The sequence below is a fragment of the Mustelus asterias genome, chromosome 3 (assembly GCF_964213995.1).
Source record: "Mustelus asterias chromosome 3, sMusAst1.hap1.1, whole genome shotgun sequence".
NCBI classification, from domain to species: domain Eukaryota; kingdom Metazoa; phylum Chordata; class Chondrichthyes; order Carcharhiniformes; family Triakidae; genus Mustelus; species Mustelus asterias.
Window position 1 is genome coordinate 53,864,638 of NC_135803.1, and position 20,300 is coordinate 53,884,937.

Consider the following 20,300-nt stretch of genomic DNA (forward strand, 5'->3'; position numbering starts at 1 on the left):
CAAGAACAAAGGTCACATTGGCTGTTTTCAAATCCCCTGGTACCCTCCCGAATTTTAGCCAGTTCCAAAAAAATTTCAACCTATGAGTCCACTATCTGTGGCCACTTCCATTAAAATCCTAGCATGCAGTTCATCGAGTCCTGGTGACTTGTCCGCCTTTAGCCCCTTGAAGTTTTCTAACACTCTATCCTTTGTGATTGGGATTTTTGTAAATTCTATCATGTTATTTGAAATCAGCCCATTTCATAACTTAGGGATATTTGCAATGTCTGCCATGTTGAAGATTGACACAAAAAGTTTATTCAGCATACCTGCCATTTCTTTGTTTGCTGTCATCAGTTCACCCATCTTGTTCAGTAGAGGACCCACGTTTACCTTAGCTGCCCACTTGTTATTTATATATCCATTAAAACTATTTCTTTTTATGCTGCATGCAAGTTTTCTCTCAAAATTTATTTTCTCTCTTATGAGCTTTTTAGTCTTTTGTTGCTGGATCCTAAAAAACTTCCCAGTCCTCTGGTCTACTACTATCCCTTGCCAATTTGTAAATCCTACTTTTCAATTTAACAGTGTCCTATATTAACCATGGATTTTGCCTCTTTCCTATGGAATCAGTTTCACATCAAAAAGAAACAAACTCAAATTGGCAACCATTGAAACCCAAAGCAAGCATTTTGTTAAGCGACTACTTATTAACTCAAATGATTGAATACATTCGGGTAGCAAATGATCCCAACCTCAGTATATGGAGTGTCCTGCATTCCACTGTCTTCTTTCATTGCCCCCTCTTCTTTCACATTGGGAGTAATAGTCTGAAAAGCTGACCATCCCATTGCAAACAAACCTGAGAGAGAAGATGATGTTAAACTCAATTGCACACACTCTCATCTTGATCAACATGTTGAGAAGCAAAAGAATTTCAACTGAAGACAATACTGCAAAGGAATATTTTACTTTATACTTTGTTATGATCAGTAATATTTAACGTATAATCTTTCACTGAATAACAAAACTCAACTACGCATTCTTTTAATCTCTAGTATTATTGTACTAACTTTGTGTAAGAAACCACTTATAATGAATGACCATTACTTTATTCCCATTAAATATTAAAACATCTGTGAATGAGAGTTATAGTCCAAAAAATTCAAAGGTGGCACAAACTTGATAAATAGCACATGAAAAAAATGTGACTGTTTCAGCTTCAGACACGGGATATAATTTGACAACAGGACACCTGGCTATTATCAACTATAACATGTTCAATATATGTACCAGGAATAGAAGCTTTATTCTCCATCTGAATACTCAAAAAAACCCACAACATTTCTTCGATGGTCTGTTCTTTTTTTGAAGGATCAGATCCTCAGATTTGGTGCTTTACTTTGAGACACGATGCACCATTGCACAATGAATAATTACTATGACCTAAAGGAATTCTGCAGCTGACAATTATTACAAGGTAGAAGTTCATCATTAGCAAAGCAGGTGACGCTGCACAAGACACCTATAGAAAAGCAAATGACAGTGGATGCTGGAAATCCTCAGCTAGTCTAGCAGCAACTATGGAGAGAGAAACCAAGTTAACTTTACAAATCTGGAAGGATGGCCCGAATTTTCCAGCCCTTCACACCGGTGGGATCTTCCAGTCCTGCCATTGTGAATGGAGATTTCAATGGCTTACTGGCACGGTCATCCCCTACAGTGAGGGGATGTGAAAATTCCAGCCCTCAACTCTGTTTCTTTCCTCACAGATGCTGTCAGACCTGCTAAGCGTTTCTAGCATTTTAATATTTATTACCTCATGCGACATCTATTACAATATCTGCCCAGTACTTTTCCATTTTCAAGATTGGGGCATAGAATTGTGTGCCCCCCCCCCGCCAGTGAATCTTCTGAACCTGACCTGGCAACTACCTGACACTGAACCAGACTGTTGACAATTTTAATGTTGTATTTGGGGCTAAGATGAGCCACTGGCCTGACAACACAGAGTTAATCATAGAATCCCTACACTGCAGAAGCAGGCCATTTGGCCCATTGGGTCTTCACCGGCACTCTGACAGAGCATTTTACCCAGATCCTATCCCCATAACTCCACGTATTTACACCACTAATCTCCCTAACCTACACATCTTGGGACACCAAGGGACAATTTAGCACGGTCAATCAACCTAACCTGCACATCTTTGGACTATGGCACGAAAACCACATGGGACATGGGGAGAACTTGCAAAATCCATAAAGGCAGTCACCAATGTCCGGAATTGAGCCCAGGTCCCTGGAGCTGAGAGGCAGCCATGCTAATCACTGTAACATATCTGTGCCATCATTAAGACTGCCTTTTTCCACCTCCAGAACATTTCCCAATTCCATCCACACCTCAGCTTATTTGCGGTTGAAACATCATCCACATCTTTGTCATCTCTGGGCTTGACTATTCCAACACTCTCCTGGTCCGCCTCCCACATTCTACCCTCCATGAACCTGTGATTATTCAAAGCCCTGCTCCCTTTGTCCTTACTTGCACCAAGTCCCATTCATCCATCAACCATGTGCTCATTTAATCGCTCCCTCAATGTCAACGAAACGAAGAAGATTGTCAGCGACTTCAGGAAGTGCAAAGGAGAACATGCCCCTGTCTACATCAATGGGGACGAAGTAGGAAGGGTCAAGAGGTTCAGGTTTTTAGGTGTCAAGATCACCAACAACCTGTCCTGGTGCCCCCCATGCCGACGCTATAGTTAAGAAAGTTCACCAACGCCTCTACTTTCTCAGAAGACTAAGGAAATTTGGCATGTCAGCTACAACTCTCACCAACTTTTACAGATGCACCATAGAAAGCATTCTTTCTGGTTGTATCACAGCTTGGTATGGCTCCTGCTCTGTGAATGTAGCCCAATCCATCATGCAAACCAGCTTTCCATCCATTGACTCTGTCTACACTTCCCGCTGCCTTGGCAAAGCAGCCAGCATAATTAAGGACCCCACGCACCCCGGACATTTTCTCTTCCACATTCTTCCGTCGGGAGAAAAATACAAAAGTCTGAGGTCACATACCAACCGACTCAAGAACAGCTTCTTCCCTGCTGCTGTCAAACTTTTGAATGGACTTACCTTGCATTAAGTTGATTTTTCTCTACACCCTAGTTATGACTGTAGCACTACATTCTGCACTCTCTCGTTTCCTTCTCTAAGAACAGTATGCTTTGTCTGTATAGCGCACAAGAAACCAATACTTTTCACTGTATGTTAATACATGTGACAATAATAAATCAAATCAAATCAAATCCCAGTCAAGCACGTTTAAAATTCACACCCCTCCCTATCTCTGTAATCTCCCCCAACCTCCTGACACCTCTGATGTCAGACCTCTACTATACCACTGTGCTCATTTAATTCTGTCCACTTGAGCAAACCCAATTTTAACTGCTCCACAATGGCTGGCCATGCCTTCAGTTACCAAGGCTCTAAGTTCTGGGAATTCTCTCCCAATGCCTCTCTTCCCTACTTTAAGATGCTCCTTAAAACCTACTCTTTGACCAAGCATTTGACCAACTGCCCAAATCTCACCTTCTATGGCTGATTGACAATATTGCTCCTGTGAAGCACTTTGGGACTTTCCATTTTGAAGAAGTTATATAAATACAAGCTATTGTTGTTAACCATACTGCAGAGGTCAGATTAGGAAATATAGAAACATTCAAACATTTAAACCACAGAAGGAGGCCATTCAGTCCATTGTGTCGGTGTTGGCTAAGAAAATTAATGAGCCTAATACCATTTTTCAATTCTTAGTCCAAAGCCCTCTAGTTTGCGGCACTTCAAGTGCATATCCAAGTTTTTTTTAAATGTGATAAGGATTTCTGCTTGCATCACCCTTGCAGGCAGGCATTCCTCAACTCCCCTTTGATTCTTTTGCCTATTACCTCTCTGAGTTATTGACATCTTCGCTAAGGGAAATAGGTCTCTCACATCCACTTGGTCGGGGCCTCCCATAACTTCTTACACTTCAACTTAATCTCCCCTCAGCCTCCTCTGTTCCAAAGAAATCGATGGCAGCCTAACTAATCTTTCATTAGAGTTAAAATCTACATTCTTATAGCAGAATCCTTTCTCCTTTGAGGTGGGAAAGGAAATCCAGGAATCACGATGGTACAGTGGTTAGCACTGATGCCTCACAGTGCCAGGCACCCAGGCTCGATTCCCCGCTTGGGTCACTGTGCGGAATCTGCACGTTCTTCCCGGGTCTGCGTGGGTTTCCTTCGGGTGCTCCAGTTTCTTCCCACAGTCCAAGAGATGTGTGGTTAGGTGCATTGGCCATGCTAAATTGTCCTTCAGTGTATCCGAACAGGCGCCGGAGTGTGGCGACTAGGGGATTTTCACAGTAACTGCATTGCAGTGTTGATGTAAGCCTACTTATGACACTAATGAATAAACTTTAAACTTTTAAACTTAAAAAAAGCATTGAGTCATTTTACACACACACCGCAGCAACTGGTCACAGAACGAGCCATCTTCTAAGCAAAAGAGCATAACTGGCCTAGTAGAAGTAGGGTTGGGGGGGGGGGGAGGGGGTGAGGGAGGGGGGCAGCGAGGGGGTGAATATAAAGATAAACTAAAAAAATTACTGTTTATGTGGCACAGTGGTTAGCACTGCTGCCTCACAGCGCCAGGGACCTGGGTTCAATTCCGGCCTCCAGTCACTGTCTGTGTGGAGTTTGCATTCTCTCCCTGTGTCTGCGTGGATTTCCTCTGGGTGCTCCGGTTTCCTCCCACACTCCAAAAAATGTGGGTTAGGTTGATTGGCAATGCTAAGTTGCTCCTTATTATCAGGAGGATTAGCAGGGTGAATACGTGGGGTTACGGGAATAGGGCCTGGGTATGATAGTTGTCGGTGCAGGCTCAGTGGGCCGAATGGCCTCCGTCTGCACTGTCGGATTCTAAAATTCTATGTTAAGAATAATCATTTTTGGTGCTCGTGATCCTAACAGCACCAATAAACCAAGGCTAAAAAGAACCCGGCATCATTTTCAAATTGGCAAATAAAAGTCAGTAAATTACCAAATTGATGTAATTTTTATTTAGATAAATAACATTTGTTTTTTTTTATTCGTTATGTCAGGCAGTAATATTGCACTGCATTGTACATTTAATTTAGAGGTGAAAGGGATTACTTTTATGATTAGTTCATAAAGAAAGCCATTGCTACTTGGGGTGATGCTTACACTTCCACCTCCACCTTTTTATAAATGCTAACCAAAAGGAAAATGACTATGTAATGTTTGCATATGAAAGAAATGTAAAAAAAATCATTCATATTAACAAAGCACACAGTGTGTCAGAAAAGCAAACCAGTTTACATGAAAGTTTAGTGCAGTCTTGCTAAAGCTGTAAATTATAAATTAGTACTTGGATCTGTTTAAACATATTAGCAAGAAGTAATCATCAAAGACAGTAAAAGCACTACAGTGTTAATGAAAAATGCATGGAGTTGCCCTTACACACATCACAAAGCACTGTTAGATCACTCACTTCGTCCTTCATTTGATGTTAGTAATTGTTTACTGTCAGGGTTATGTGATTCTTCAGAGAAGGTGGTTGATAAACGAGTCACTTCTGTTTTCCAATAACCTACAGCAAGGCAGTATTATAATATGATACTACTGTTAAAAACAGATGATTTTACAGTTGATAAATATATTAACTAAATCCTACAGTTATGATAATAGAAACCAACACAAAGGGTGGGATTTTCTGGCTGCTCTCGCCCCGAAATCGGAAAATCCCACCCGAGCTCAACGAACCTTTCCACAGTCCACCCCTTGCCTGCTAGGATTCCCACGGCGGGCGGAATGGGAAAATTCGCCCCACAAATTGTACTTTATTAATAGCACCATTATGTGGACAACTGCCACTTCATAAGACCTTTGGAGTAAGGAATTCAACCCCAGTTTGCCCAGCTATAGGAGGATTTGTGGCTCAGTTGGTAGTACTTCTGATCTGAGTCAGAAGGCCCCATGGTCAAGACCCTTTTCAAGGGCTTTAGGGCAGTTTACGATGTGGCCTATCAGGTTGCCAATCAGCCTGAAAGTCTTTTCAGCACACCACCGTTTTGGGGCAAAAAGCAAGGGAAAAGTTCCCCAAATATCGGACCAGGATCTCCTGAACCTGATATACACCTAGAATTCAGTGACCACCACATGGATTACTGACCTGCAATCATCCCAGTCAACCACCTGAAAGCAGGACAGACCTAATCAGAATATTGAACTAAGAGTCCTCTCTGCCTGTGAAAATCCCGGCCTTTGTGATTGCCAGCTTGTTACTTCTGAAAATTGGCAAGCCATTAAATAAAAGATCAACATTATAAATATGGAAGTCTTCAGATGAATTCAAAAGGTTCAGGAAATGGATAAAAAGGTAGAGTATATTTTACAGCATTGGAAGTGTAGCCGAGTATCGAAACAATGCTCATCTGTTTTCCCACTGCATTTTACGTATTTAGTCTAGACATCAATTCTGAGTAAAAGCAAATTACTGCAGATGCTGGAATCTGAAACCAAAGAAGAGAAAATGCTGGAAAATCTCAGCAGCATCTGTAAGGAGAGGAAAGAGCTGACGTCTCGAGTCCAGGTGACCCTTTGTCAAAGGTTCATCTGGACTCGAAACATCAGTTTTTTTTCTTTCCTTACAGATGCTGCTGAGATTTTCCAGCATTTTCTCTTTTGGTAACAATTCTGAAGTCAGTTTATTTAATTGGGGACAATTACAACCTCTTGGCTGCAATCCAACTGCCGAATCATTTCCCAAATGTTTGACTCAGGCCAAGATTTTCCAACCTTTCTTGCCAACATGACCACCCCCCCCTCCCCCCCTCGCCCACAGCATGTTCCCTGGTGCATAACCAGCAAACAATGCAAATGGTCATTGACTTTGGTGGGACCAGATGATTCCACCGGCAGCCAGTGTTGAGCCACTTCCGCTGCCAAAGACCCGCCTCTGGGGGCCAGATATTCCTGACCTCTGGTTACACAGCTGGTTTTGAAGAATGAATTATTTTTTACTTGGCAAGTTTTATGGGCTATTCCCGACTATTATAATAGGGCTTGAGAGTTCTGCTCATAAAGTGGATAATGGAGGCGGGGAGGAGCAATAATGCTCTGGGGACACGGGTTCAAATCCCATCACGGCAGATGGTGGAATTTGAATTCAATTTTTAAAAAATCTGGAATTAAGAATCTACTGACGACCTTGAAACCATTGTCGATTGTCAGAAAAACCCATCTGGTTCACTAATATCCTTTAGGGAAGGAAATCTACTGTCCTTACCTGGTCTGGCCTACATGTGACTCCAAAGCCACGGCAATGTGGTCGACTCTCAACTGCCCTCAGGCAACTAGGGATGGGCAATAAATGCTGGTCAGCCAGCGATGCCCATATCCCATGAATGGATAAAAAATATGGCTGGGTGGTAGCTTAAATTGATCTGAAGTTTTACATTTTTATCGATTGTGAGGCTTCCCTGATATAGCTCAAAATTGGCCACTGATTCCATTGGAAGAACCAGGCAATATATTTTGAGAATGGAGGCAGGCATTTTAATCTGCCTGTTCCGGATTCATCCCACTTCCATCCCCACCACAGCTCTGCTGCTGCAGGCCAAATAAGGCAATGGCTGCCAGAAAATCCCATCTCCCAGTAGCCTGGCAATGGAGGCAGGCAAAGTTGTGACAGTGAGATTCCCCCCTGAAATGAAAATCTAGACCAAGTTGTTTAACACAGTGTTCTGTGCAGAGTTCTGTTAGACATGTCACTTTTTGTTCAGCAACATTTCATCACTTCTCCATGGCCTATAGCAAGAAGGATGCCTGATTTTCTGGATTTCCTCAGCTTCAGAGCAGATCAGATACTGCAGCCAGCAATGTACTGCAACAGGAAGAGCTTCCACACATGGATGTGTAACTTGTGCATGGCCACAGGCAGAGGGATATGCAATTCAACATCTGGTTTCCTGGCAGCAGTGATAATACATTCAGCTTGTGCCAAACTTCAATTCCCCTGACTCCCCGAGCCAGGGCATTAGGGAACAGGCTGGTTGCTTGGGGCTGAGAGATATTCCTTTAAGCGCCTGGTTCAGAAACTCAGGCACCGATGCAAATGAGAACAATCACAGCCATTGTCTGGACATCACTGGAGGTATCCTTCAATACATCTTCAAGCGAGTCTCAGAATTTATCATCATGTATTGCACACTACACAAGTTTGCTATGCAAAGAGGAGAAGCTTTGAGGCTGTCTGAGGAAGTAGCACTGGAAGAGGAACAGGAAGGACATGACCAGGAAATGGAAGGTCAAAAGGGAGAGCCAATGTTCAGTTGGCTGCCAGGATGTTCAGTTGAAGAGTTTTTTCCTTGCCACAATTCAACAACAACCCTTCACTACCATTTCACTCCATCCTGACAACCATTATCTGGATTACCTCGAGTGTTGTATTTACACACTAGGATTCAGAGGACCAACTGAAATCCCCCAAAATTTATAATGTCAATATTCTTCATCACTCTTCCTTTGACAATTGCTTATATTGCACATTAAGAACTAAAAAAAGCTTTTGTGCAAAACCACTGTGCCAAGTTAGAGCTTCTTTGCCTATTCTGGTACTTCACCAAAATAGGTTCCCAATGGCTACAACAAGGAAAATGGATTACTGCGGATCATCATGGAGGGCAGTTGGAAGGGTGACCTTAAGAGTTCTGACCATTGGAGATCTGGCTGTTAACTGCTGGGACTCAGTTTCTGCCAGGGCTATCTGACACCAATAAGGGCACTGAATGAATGGTTGCCAGGGAAGTAGGCATGCTGTTGTCCTAAGAGAGGACAGCCGATGTCTTACACACCTGGAGCCAATACCACTATTGTGGGGCAATGCCTCAGCACTCCCACTGCACTATGTGAGAATAGAGTGCAAGAGTGACACAATGCTCTCAAGGACCGAATTGAAGTTCTCCATCATGCTTTAAAAGCCAGAGGAAAATCAAGATGGCCACAATCTGTGTTCCCATTGAAGTTATCAGGGGTGTAAGCAGAGCCTCCATGCCTGTGGACCTAATTGCAGTGTTCATACATCTGATCCCTTGCTATATAATTATTTGCAGACTTTTGATGCTGTGCACAAATGAAAAGAACAGTTAAAGTTGGAGTTCTCCATGCTCTCTGGCAGCATGCAAAGGATGCTAGCGAGAATGCCTGTTCACTTTTGTGTTCCTGGTGGATGGTCATTAATATTGCTCTGTAAGCTGGGCTCTCAAATTCTATATCAACGTCCCCTGCAGCAAGGGGAGGATCTGAGCTCACCCTCCAGTGAGTTGATTCCTTGGCTATTCTATTCTCCTGGCCTTTCTCTTGTGCACTTGTACCGGGTGAATCTACCAATGCAGATCCCTCTATCTGGTCCTCTAGAGTACATGCAGTGCAAGTCTCCAAGCTGGTAGATGAAAGTTAAGATAAAATGATGCCTCATTTTCTGGATATCTGTCCAAAATCTGATGGTAATAGCTGTTACTACTTTACATGAGTTATCTTTAAGATGGTCATCTTGAATTTGTGACTTTTATTTTCTTTTAGTTGTCTCCTACTCATTAGCAACTTATCCCTCAATAAAAACTCAGAATTTGCTGCTCTGACATTTCCCTCAATGCTATTTGTCACATATTAAGGGTGGAACTTTCTGGCCCCTCCTGCCAGCAGGATTTTCCCGTCCCGCCAAAGTCAATGGATGTTTGAATGGCTTGCTGCATTTTCCAACCAGACAGGGCCATGAAATTCCACCCCAAGAGTGGAACAGAGGCCCAGGTGACTGGCCTATCAATGGATTCTTCCTTCCTTGTTGCTGGGAACTGCTCAACTTCAACTCAGCAAATATCAACTAACTGCAGTGTTAAGATAGAAAGTCACCTTCTTGTCAATAACAACGAACACTATGTTTCTGAACAGTTGTACTTCACCTTTTCTTTAAGTTACAACATCATGGGTGAAATTTTCCCTGGATATGTTCAGATACCAAAGAGCCCCTTCGATAGTCAAGATGGAGGCTTGAGCTGAAATACTGGTTTAGTCCAGGCTTAGCATAAAAAAACTATCTTGGTGAAGGACTGAAGCCTGTGGTAGGAGCAGTCACCTATGGAATCATTAAGCAACTAACTGTCACTTAAATTGTGTGGTAGATCTCAACAAAATATCTGCACAGTACTTAAGTGGCTAGCACTTGGACTAAAACCCCTTATAAAAGCGACCACATAATGGACAGTACATTGCAGAAGAATTTGAGCACTACTGAAAGGTAAAGGTATTTTAACTTTTCATTTGCTGCTGGAGGTTTGACAAGGACTTCTGAGAGACATTTTTTGGACGCTGTCAAGAATTCACCAAAATTATATCAACGCTTATTCTGAAAACTACCACAGGGGCGGCACGGTAGCACAGTGGTTAGCACTGCTGCTTCACAGCTCCAGGGTCCTGGGTTCGATTCCCGGCTCGGGTCACTGTCTGTGTGGAGTTTGCACATTCTCCTCGTGTCTGCGTGGGTTTCCTCCGGGTACTCCGGTTTCCTCCCACAGTCCAAAGATGTGCGGGTTAGGTTGATTGGCCAGGTTAAAAATTGCCCCTTAGAGTCCTGAGATGCGTAGGTTAGAGGGATTAGCAAGTAAATATGTGGGTGGGATTGTGGTCGGTGCAGACTCGATGGGCCGAATGGCCTCCTTCCGCACTGTAGGGTTTCTATTCTATTCTAAGGCTTTCTCGAAAAAGAGTAATTGCTATGTTAAGTACTGGGTCACGTACGTCTTGCTAGGGTTCCCCCTTGGTCTGCAAGAGGAATGGGAGAAGGACATGAGACCAGCACCACCAGCTGCAGGGAACAGACAGGAAGGTAAGATGTACTCCTTCCTCTGGACATCCCTCCTCCTCTGGACTTTCTCCATCAGAATTTCCAAAGTCTCAACTAAGGATCTGTGTGGCATTTTGTGTGGTCCCGGAGCCATCCTGAAATAGGTTGTTGTGCATAAGTCAGCACACTCCATCTGTTCCATGGAAGTGGGTGAATGGTGTGATCACAGACTGCTTCAAGAAAATTGCATCTAATCAGGACTTCAATACAAAACCTATAGCTGTGTCTGTTTTAGCACCTTCAGACAAATTCAAATGATGGTCATTCAGCAACGAGGACTAAAATTGCACGTTAAGTCCAGACTTTCAACATGTGTTTTATTTACACAGACCCCATTTAGTGACTGTTTTTAACCCGTTCACCAAAATCACAGCTCTACTATTTTGATCGTTACACACTTATTGGTTTTCAAGTTTAGACTTCATTTTTTTAAATTTACAAACTTACCTCTTCTTTTCAGGTACTCTGATACAAGGGCAGCTATATGGATATAACACATTGCAGCCTGTAACATCAGAAACATCAATGTAAATGTTAATTCTAAAAAGAAACAGTTTATTACAACACACAGGCTGCAACAATTCAAGGCAGCAGTTCACCAGCTCAAGGTGACTTAGGGATGAGCTATAGATGCTGTTCTTTCCAGCAATCTTCACAACCCATGAACAAAATATGAACAAAAACCTTTACAGATTATGGGCATTGTCCTTGCTCTCTGAGGCCACTGGAGCTGATTTTCATTGCCCATTTGACAGAAGCCAAGCAGCTAAATAGCCTCTGGATGTTTTCCCTGCTTCAATCCCCCAACTTCCCATAGATTCATAACTTTATTTTAAGATTCTAATGTTAACTTCCTTGAATAGGTGAGCAAAATGCCAGCCAGAAGGTAGTGAGGTCCATGTTTTAAGTATGCAGATTGGGCACCAATTATGTCATTGGGATTGAAAATTTAACCTGAGACCTGAGCAGGGAATACTGGCCAATTTTTAAGTAGATCCATGTTGAGAAGTGGCTTGAAAAAGATCTTTGTAAATTTTTGGTTTTCTGCAAGGCCACAAGGAACATGATTGTTCCTCTGGGTCCCACAAGGAAACCTTGGGCCTCTGCTTCCCTGGGTTTCAATACCTCTCCCCTGACAGTGAGGCTCTGCCAAACTCCTTGCGAATCACTTACTTGGCTTTTGTTCCAGCAGGGAAGTGTCAAGCAAAATTCCACTCCTGCTGAGTGGCCAGTTGGCCCTGCTTTCTGAATGTGGAAGGGAGCCTTCCAGTGCCCATTGTAGGTAAGACCTGGGATTTAAAACCTCCAAGGCATCATTCTGAGGAAGGCCAGACAGCTTTCTGTCCACCCCAACCCCTGTCCAAGGCCTCATTCTGAGCAGAGCCAGACAGCAGCCTGTCCAAGGCCTCATTCTGAGGAGAATCAGACAGCTTCCTGTCCACCCCAGCCTTGTTCACAAGATTCCTGCTAGAAGCTGCAGGCCAGTTAACATCATACTATCCTTTTGTCAGGGAATGAATCACAAATAAAATGTGACCGAACAGCACAAAGCAAACTATTACATTAATAAATCTGAAGAATATTTTAAAATTGAAGCTATGCCACCTTACTTGAAGTTCTGAATATTACAACATGTCACATCTCACTAGGGTAGAAGTTGGAATGCACTGTACCTGTTTAAAACAAGTGTTACGCATACTGATTTAGCATTGGATACTTGCATCCAATCCGCACAGGAATTGATCATGTTGCTAAATCTGAGTTTTCTTTTAAGTTTCACATGTTTTAATGCCGGAAACAGATTTTGGGGCCATTGAATCATAGAATCCTACAGAGCAGAAGGAGGCCATTCGGCCCATCAGGTCTGCACTGACCACAATCCCATCCAGGCCCTATCCCCATAACCCCATGCATTTACCCTAGCTAGCCCCCCTGACACTAAGGGGCAATTTAGCATGGCCAACCCACCTAACCCGCACATCTTTGGACTGTGGGAGGAAACCCACGCCGACACAAGGAGAATGTGCAAACTCACACAGACAGTGATCCAAGCTGGGAATCGAACCGGGTCCCTGGTGCTGTGAGGCAGCAGTGCTAACCACTGTGCTACCGTGCTGCCCCAATCATAGAATCCCTACAGTGCAGAAGGAGGCCATTCGGCCCACCGAATCTGCACCGACCACAATCCCACCCAGGCCCTATTCCTGTAACCCCACATATTTACCCTGTTAATCCCCTGACACTAGGGGCAATTTAGCATGGCCAATCAACCTAACTGTATATCTTTGGACTGTGGGAGGAAACTAGAGCACCTGGAGGAAACCCACGCAGACGCGGGGAGAATGTGCATACTCTACACAGACAGTGACCCGAGGCTGGAATTGAATCCGGATCCCTGGCGCTGTGATGCAGCAGTTCTAACCACTATGCTACGATTGCCGCTATTAATGAATAGCTCAACACCTGCTGAAAGACCCCTTGTGAAACTACTCAGTGACGATTAGGGTTGGCATCTGCTCAGCAATATTCAGCCGCCTCAGGACTGCCAACAACCAGTCCTGGCAGTTTGTCTCGAGTATATTGATGACCAATTTCTATGGGTATTCAGGCTTCGTGGTTTATGCGCACAAATCTGGGCCCAACCTATTTCAATTCAGGAAGTAGGCATGATTATTGCCGTGACTTGTTAATTCATTCCCATCCTGGCTGCTATGACAACTGAGTGCTAAATTCTTGAAGGTAAAAAAAAGGAAATTACATCTATTTGTTGCTGCAAGCATTTAATTTTCTACTGAGCTTGAAAAATAAAAACACTGACAATGATTTTGGAAATGACAGTAAAAAGCATTATTGTAATTGGGTATAAATTTGGTCCTGCAGTTATCGCGACAATCCGACAGGTCATGCAGTTGAGAAAGCCAAAATATGGCCAATGTCATGCTTAGCAAATCGGCAACACAGTAGTCATTCAGAGTGATGTTTCAAATATAACATCTCTGGTGGGAAACACCTGATCAAACACTTGAACGTAATAATAAATACTTTTTTGTTTCTTTTTCAAATATACGTTTCTTCATTTTCTCCTTTCCCGAAGTCGTGAATGGAGAGCTTAATGTGGTGTTCATTTTCTCTTTGGCAGAAATAGGAATGAATGCCTCAATAAATAAAATAATATAAATTACCTCTGACACATCTCCATTTCGGATATGAATCTTTGCCATGCTCTCGAGCCAAGTCATTCGCAGTTCAGGAGTACTGGCATATGAGTTTGCTAAGCTATACTGAAGATCGATTAGCATTTCTGGGTCCTTCTCATGCTCTTTCATCTGAGCTGTGGCCATTAACACTGTCCTTATTCGCTTCGTCAAGTCCTTCACTTCCACAGGAAACAAAGTGTTCTATAGGGTGTGAACCAAAGGAAAAGTTACTTCCAAGTCACAGATTACAAGTATTGAACCATTTAAAACTTTTTCTGATCAGGCGTACTGAAATCCGACATTTACAATAAAATTAAGGGCTGAATTTTCCTGACTCCGGAATTGAAGTTCTGGAGGCAGCGTGTGGGGTTGGGGGAACTGGGAAAATCAAGAAGAGCCGTGTCAGGACAGCTCATGGGCACATCTCAGCTGGGGAACTTTCCCGGGGAAGATTGGGAGTAGGATCGACTGCCCAATAAACAGAGCGCACCTATTGGGTCTAATTCTAAGTCTTTGCTGCCAATGGAGAGTCCCTCAACCACTTCAATGGAGGCAGCTTCCCTGAAGCAGGTTTTGGGGGAGGGGGAGGGGGCGGTGGAATTACTGACCTGAGATTCTCCATCCTCAAATAATGCGATCATGGGAACGAAAGGATGCACCCATAACCCAAATGATTCATTTGGTCAGGTTTGCTGTCTACTCCAAGGGGTCTAACAGCTTCAACCCTCTGAAATTTTATTTTAGATTCACATCTCCAAGGGTACTTCCATATTGTAGCACCCTCGAGGGCAATGCTCACCTCTCTTGGTGGGGCTGGGGCTGCCATGGCTCAAGAGCTGCGGGCCCTCGGATTTTGCCAACAGCCTCGGGAACCCCTTTGTCACCTTACACAGAAAAGTGAGTGCAGAAGAAGCCAATTAAGAAGCTGTCTCCACGAAGACTGTTGAGCCTGTCTCACTGTCAGCAAGTGCAGGGTTCGGGGAGTTGGGACTTCCATTTGTTCCCAAAGGCAGGGTCTGAAAGCCTATGGTAAAATCCAGCCCGAAATATTGCTGCATCAGACCAATGAAAACATTGTAACATTTGTCCTGTCAAGTTTCAATCATAGATTTCAGGTCGACTCTAAACAGACAATAGAACTCCAAAAAAATGGAAGATAAGGATTATATCAGCCATACTCAAAACATTTATTCATAACATTCAGCCTATCAGATTTAATAGCCCAAATCTTTTGATCAGTGTCAGAACTGTTGCATCCAACATGGATTAGACAGATAACTGAACACTGACCTGGATACATTTAGAAGGCTTTAGTTTCAGATGCAGCAGTGAGAAGAATTTCCTCAGTGCAGGAATCCACACAGAGAGCAGTGATGACAATCAGCACAGACGTCATGCTCCCTTTTTATGGCACTAGCTGCCATATTGTAAGTTTAAATGTTCAGTGTGAATGGGTGACGGATGAATATATGAGTGGACGAATGAGTGAACGGGTAGGGTGGCACGGTGGGTAAATGGGTGTGGTTATTGGGTCAGGTGCGTAGGTAGGTGAGGCCAGTGGATAGGGCGGCAGGTGAGTTGCGGAGTCAGGTTGGGAAGGATTGTGGAGTCGAGTTGGGGTGGGTAGTCAGGTTGGGTTGCCAATAGTCAGGAAGTTAAGGGATAAGTTGGAAGATCAATTGTACAGTCATCCAGGATTTTTCTAACATTTCCTGGACAACTATCCATGTCAGTAAGTCAGAAGTGTCTGAAGTCTCTGATACATTTATAGAGTGGAATAACTTTACACAAATGGTACAGTATGTCTCCCCCACACAGTTGTTCCTGATCAGTTTTGCACGTTTAATAGATGGAAGAAGTATCTTGTTTTCAAATAGAAGTTAAAACGACGTTTCTAAAGTTAGCTTACATTCATGGGCCTATCTCCATTCGCAAAATTGTTAATTATCGCCAGTGATTGCTGAAATCGAGTGCCTCCCATTCCCACATCTGCTATCAGTTGACTTACGGCTTTGATAAGCTGCAAAGGAAATATAACGTATCAATCAAAATTGTCCTGCAAAGAGGTAAGACAACAGACAAGGCCATTATAACATAAAACATTCATATTTCATTTTAATATATTAATGAGTTGATAAATTAGACTGTTGTGATTTTTTTGGTATCAGTCTGAACAAACATCCTGACTGTGTCTGTTTGCACTTAGCCCCAACACTAAACACCAAGTTACTGTTTAAAAATGGAGATAGAGAAATAACAAAATAGCAGATGGATTTTTTAGCAGTAATGTGTCTTTTTGCCAAATTTTAGACACATTGGGCCCTATTTTACCATTTTGATACTAAGTGCTCGGCAGACTTGAACCTGGGAGTGTTTCAGATCCGACCTTTAGACCCGTTCTCAGGCGCCCCCATACACACTCTGACTGCAAAAATATCAGCGAATCCAAATCGTGCTGCAGAAGCCTGTGGGCGGAGCTTAACGTACCCAAAACCCTGCAGCTCCGATCGGTGCCCCCAACTGCACGTGCACCGAAATAAAAGATAGAATGCGGCTCCCCAGCCACATCGCTCCCAGGCCGGATGACTCCCCCCCTTGGCCCCCCTCACAGACAGTGCCCCACCCCCACAACATTACTGACACCCTTATGCCTCATCCCCTACACCACCCAGGCTGATCGCGGCCCCCTCCCTCCCCCCCCCCTCCCCCACTGGTCTCAAGCAGAGTAGCAGCCGACCCCCTCCCACCACCGATCTGAAGCGGAGAACTGTCCGACCCACTTCCCCAGCTACTGATCTCAAGCAGAGAGCAGTCGGAAACTCAGCACTTACCTCCCCAGTAGCTGGAGCGCCGAATCTGGATGGGCGAACACAGTGATAAAGGGGGAAGTGCCGGTAAGGTTGGGCATGCAGCCCATTAAGTCAATTTAAATGCATGCAAATGCATTTAAATGGCTGTCGTGCCCGTTTTGGGCATGGTCCCAATCGTGGCCATTTTGGTAAAGGGGGAAGTGGCACGGAGGTGGGCGCGGATCGCGCTACTTGCCTCACACCCGACTGTACCAAGTTTTGCGCCCGAGAACAGGCGCAACATGATGGTAAAATCGGGCTCATTTAGTTTTGTTTAGTTTGGGAATCTGTTCCAGTTTTGAACAATATTGTTTTCCATCATGAAGGTGTGCTGTCATGAATTATTGACAACATTTAAAACTGCTTCAGTTCAACTGTTGTTCTTAAATTGCAAGCTTTATCTTCTGCAAACCAAAATCTAGATGACCAGTTAAGGCAGACCACCCAGTGAATTAACAAGGAAGATCTGAATGATGGACATCATAAACATGCGAGTAGGAGAAGCTAATGTTTATCATCTGGAGCAAGAATTTGGATTACCCACTAAACTTAACAGTGAGGTATGAAGTAGTGGTCATGTCTGGATCAAATAGTGGTTGTTAAGCATAACATTCCATTGGCAAAAATAAAAAGCTGTACTTTTAGTGATCATTGACAGGCTATTTGACATGGAACCTCAGGAAACATTGTTCACATGGTGCAGGCCTGTTGGGAACTATCCTGATATCAGAGCGGACAGTTTGAAGGCCTGTCAGATATTTACAGCTGACTAGCGAGCTACAGAAATCTGTTTGGGTGCCCTGGAGATGGTGATCAAGGGAAGGAGTGTAGGGTGGGTGGTAGCAACTGCGTAATGGAGAGAGGCAGTGATCGAGAACGAGAGGGAGGCAGTGACTATGATGGAAAGTGGTGGCTGCCAGTGGTGCATGGTTTGTGCTCCAGTCAGTTTCCTCAGTAATTTTGAAAAATGTATCTTTTTGGCAGTGGCTTACACTGGTTCCTTTAAAAACAATGGCTAGGCCACAAATAGGTCTGATTTTCCACAACGCACCTGGCCTAGCATGGCACATTCAGAGCTGCGCAACTTTACAAAAGAGGCCTTTACACAAGTGTTAGGCTACATATTTGCACACACAAAGGTATTAATGTTTGTTTTAGGTGCATACCCCAAGTGCCCCTTTTGACGTCTGGCATTGCAATACTGGCACAAAATATACAGCATACGGCATCTGCCATATTGTCTTATTCCTGTAAATTTAAAATCCATCAGCTGTATGACACAAGAGGAATAATTTCCTCTGTGCATGCCTGAAACAAAATTATGAACCCATTTTGTGAGATATAGGGTGCAATCTTGCCACCCGTTCCTACCACGTTCCCGCTGCAGTGAAGATGTTGGATTTGGCGACAAGCCAAATCTTCGTTCACTGCAGTGGGATGGGAAAATCCCGGCCATAACGTGGAGGAAATCTCCGTTCATAAGCCAGGATCATGTCCTCAGTATAGCCATTATTGAAGACTGCCGGGAGCTAACAAAAGTGACTGCTGCCGGCATGGCCAGTTCCCAACTCTATCCTGGCCCCAGGCCTTCTTTACAGTGACAGATGGGGCGGGGGAGGGATAGTAGGGCCCTCATGTGATGGGGAGCTGATTGGATCTTCCATTTGGCTTCCAAGCATCAACAGGCATTGGGGAGTATGATTATTTAGGTGCTTGGAAGTGACATCCTGGTTGCAGGCTGGTGGGACCTAGTGCTCCAGCCAAATCTGCCTGGGAATAGGAGCAGCCACAGGCTGTCCTATGGAGGGATTCTCCCCAACGCATGCTAATCCCTGCCAAGCTTTCATAACCCTTACAATACAGTGGCCAGACCACAAGTTCCACTTTTCAAATTTAACTTAAACAAAAATGTTGGAGAGAGGGAGCCTCCATTTTGAAGCGCCCTCTCCCTTAATTACCTTTGACAGTAGCCTACTGCTCTTAAGGCTTCCGAGTGGCCCTTTGGCCTCGAGAACCCACCCATCTTGCTTAATTGGATGATGAGCCGATCTCCAGGCCAATTCAGGGGGTACCCCAGTGAAAATTTGACTCAGCGATTATATCCCCCCTCCCACGGGGCAGCTTCTGGACTCAGATACATTCCCACCTCTGCTTCCCTCCCCTAGAAATCCAAGATGTTTGATAACACTTGTTTTATTGCTGAACTCCAAAAAAATATCCAAGTAGAGTTATACGTTGCTGATTTTCTTACTGTGGGTCTTACTAACCTGCTATTTTAACAGTAAGACTTTGGCAAATGGCACAAGATGAAACAAGAGTTGATCTGTGATATGCGGCTGATTTAAGATCAGAATCGTTTAGAAATGTTTAGTTTTAGACAATCTGCTTGTAATGATTCTGACAGTATACACGGGGGTCACAACCTTGAAAAAGAATATTCCGCTTAATTTTAATAAAATGGCAACCGTGACACTAACCTGGAGGTGAGATCTGACTATCGACTTTCCTTTTGTAAATTCAAAGTTCCCCCTCATGAAAAGGTAGAGCAAGGCACAAGCTTCATTCTGTGTAGAGCTGGATCTGTGGTTGCAACATTTTAAGATTTCATAGCAGAGCGTGCCACATAGCTCTGCTCGGCCTTGGAAGAATGCTGAAGGGAACTGGTGAGAGGCAGAAGATAAAATATTTTAGTGCTGCACAATCGACATAATGCACTGCAACCATGCTTTAGGGACCAGAACAGCTCTGAAGCTGCACAGAAAATTGTTCCGTGGTAGGTATTGGGATCGCTGTAGTATTGCTATAAATTGACTATTACTGGGGAGATGGATTTGAAACGTACTGCCATATAATCCAATTCAAAAATATAGCAAACGTGCACTTGGTCCTTACAAACCAAGAATAGAAAATGCTGGATTTGCAGGTCAGGCAGCTTCTGCCTGAGCAGCAAGAGGCAGCAAGCCCCTGGAAGGTCAAGATGCTGGCAAACATGGTCCACTACAATAGCGAGCAGAGGCCCAACCATGGGTGTATCCTGGTGGTCTGCTTACAATTGTGAGAGGCATTGCTGGAGGTGCCCTTGGGATATGGTTGCTCACATCTACCAGTTTCCTCAGTATGACCTGTGGATGCAAGGACTCTGGAGCAGTAATGGGGAGGTCCTGGCCTGCATTTACTGAAAGTTTGTCTGTGTACTGTTAAGGATACCAGGACCTGGTCGCCTCATTACAGAAAGGATGTGGAAGCCATAGAAAGGGTGCAGAGGAGATTTACAAGGATGTTGCCTGGATTAGGTGGCATGCCTTAT

At 43.9% G+C, this 20,300-nt stretch overlaps 1 protein-coding gene across 1 annotated transcript in view; it reads right to left on the reverse strand.

Moving 5' to 3' along the window:
- The window catches only part of dock10 (dedicator of cytokinesis 10), a 339,343-nt gene that overhangs the window by 46,827 nt on the left and 272,216 nt on the right, over positions 1 to 20,300 (reverse strand). Inside the window, exons 42-47 of the mRNA XM_078208965.1 lie at positions 19,471 to 19,653; positions 16,054 to 16,164; positions 14,130 to 14,345; positions 11,395 to 11,452; positions 5,536 to 5,634; positions 738 to 844 (exon numbers count right to left, since the gene is read on the reverse strand). Of these exons, the coding sequence (XP_078065091.1) occupies positions 738 to 844; positions 5,536 to 5,634; positions 11,395 to 11,452; positions 14,130 to 14,345; positions 16,054 to 16,164; positions 19,471 to 19,653 (774 nt within the window). The remainder of the gene's footprint in view (positions 1 to 737; positions 845 to 5,535; positions 5,635 to 11,394; positions 11,453 to 14,129; positions 14,346 to 16,053; positions 16,165 to 19,470; positions 19,654 to 20,300) is intronic.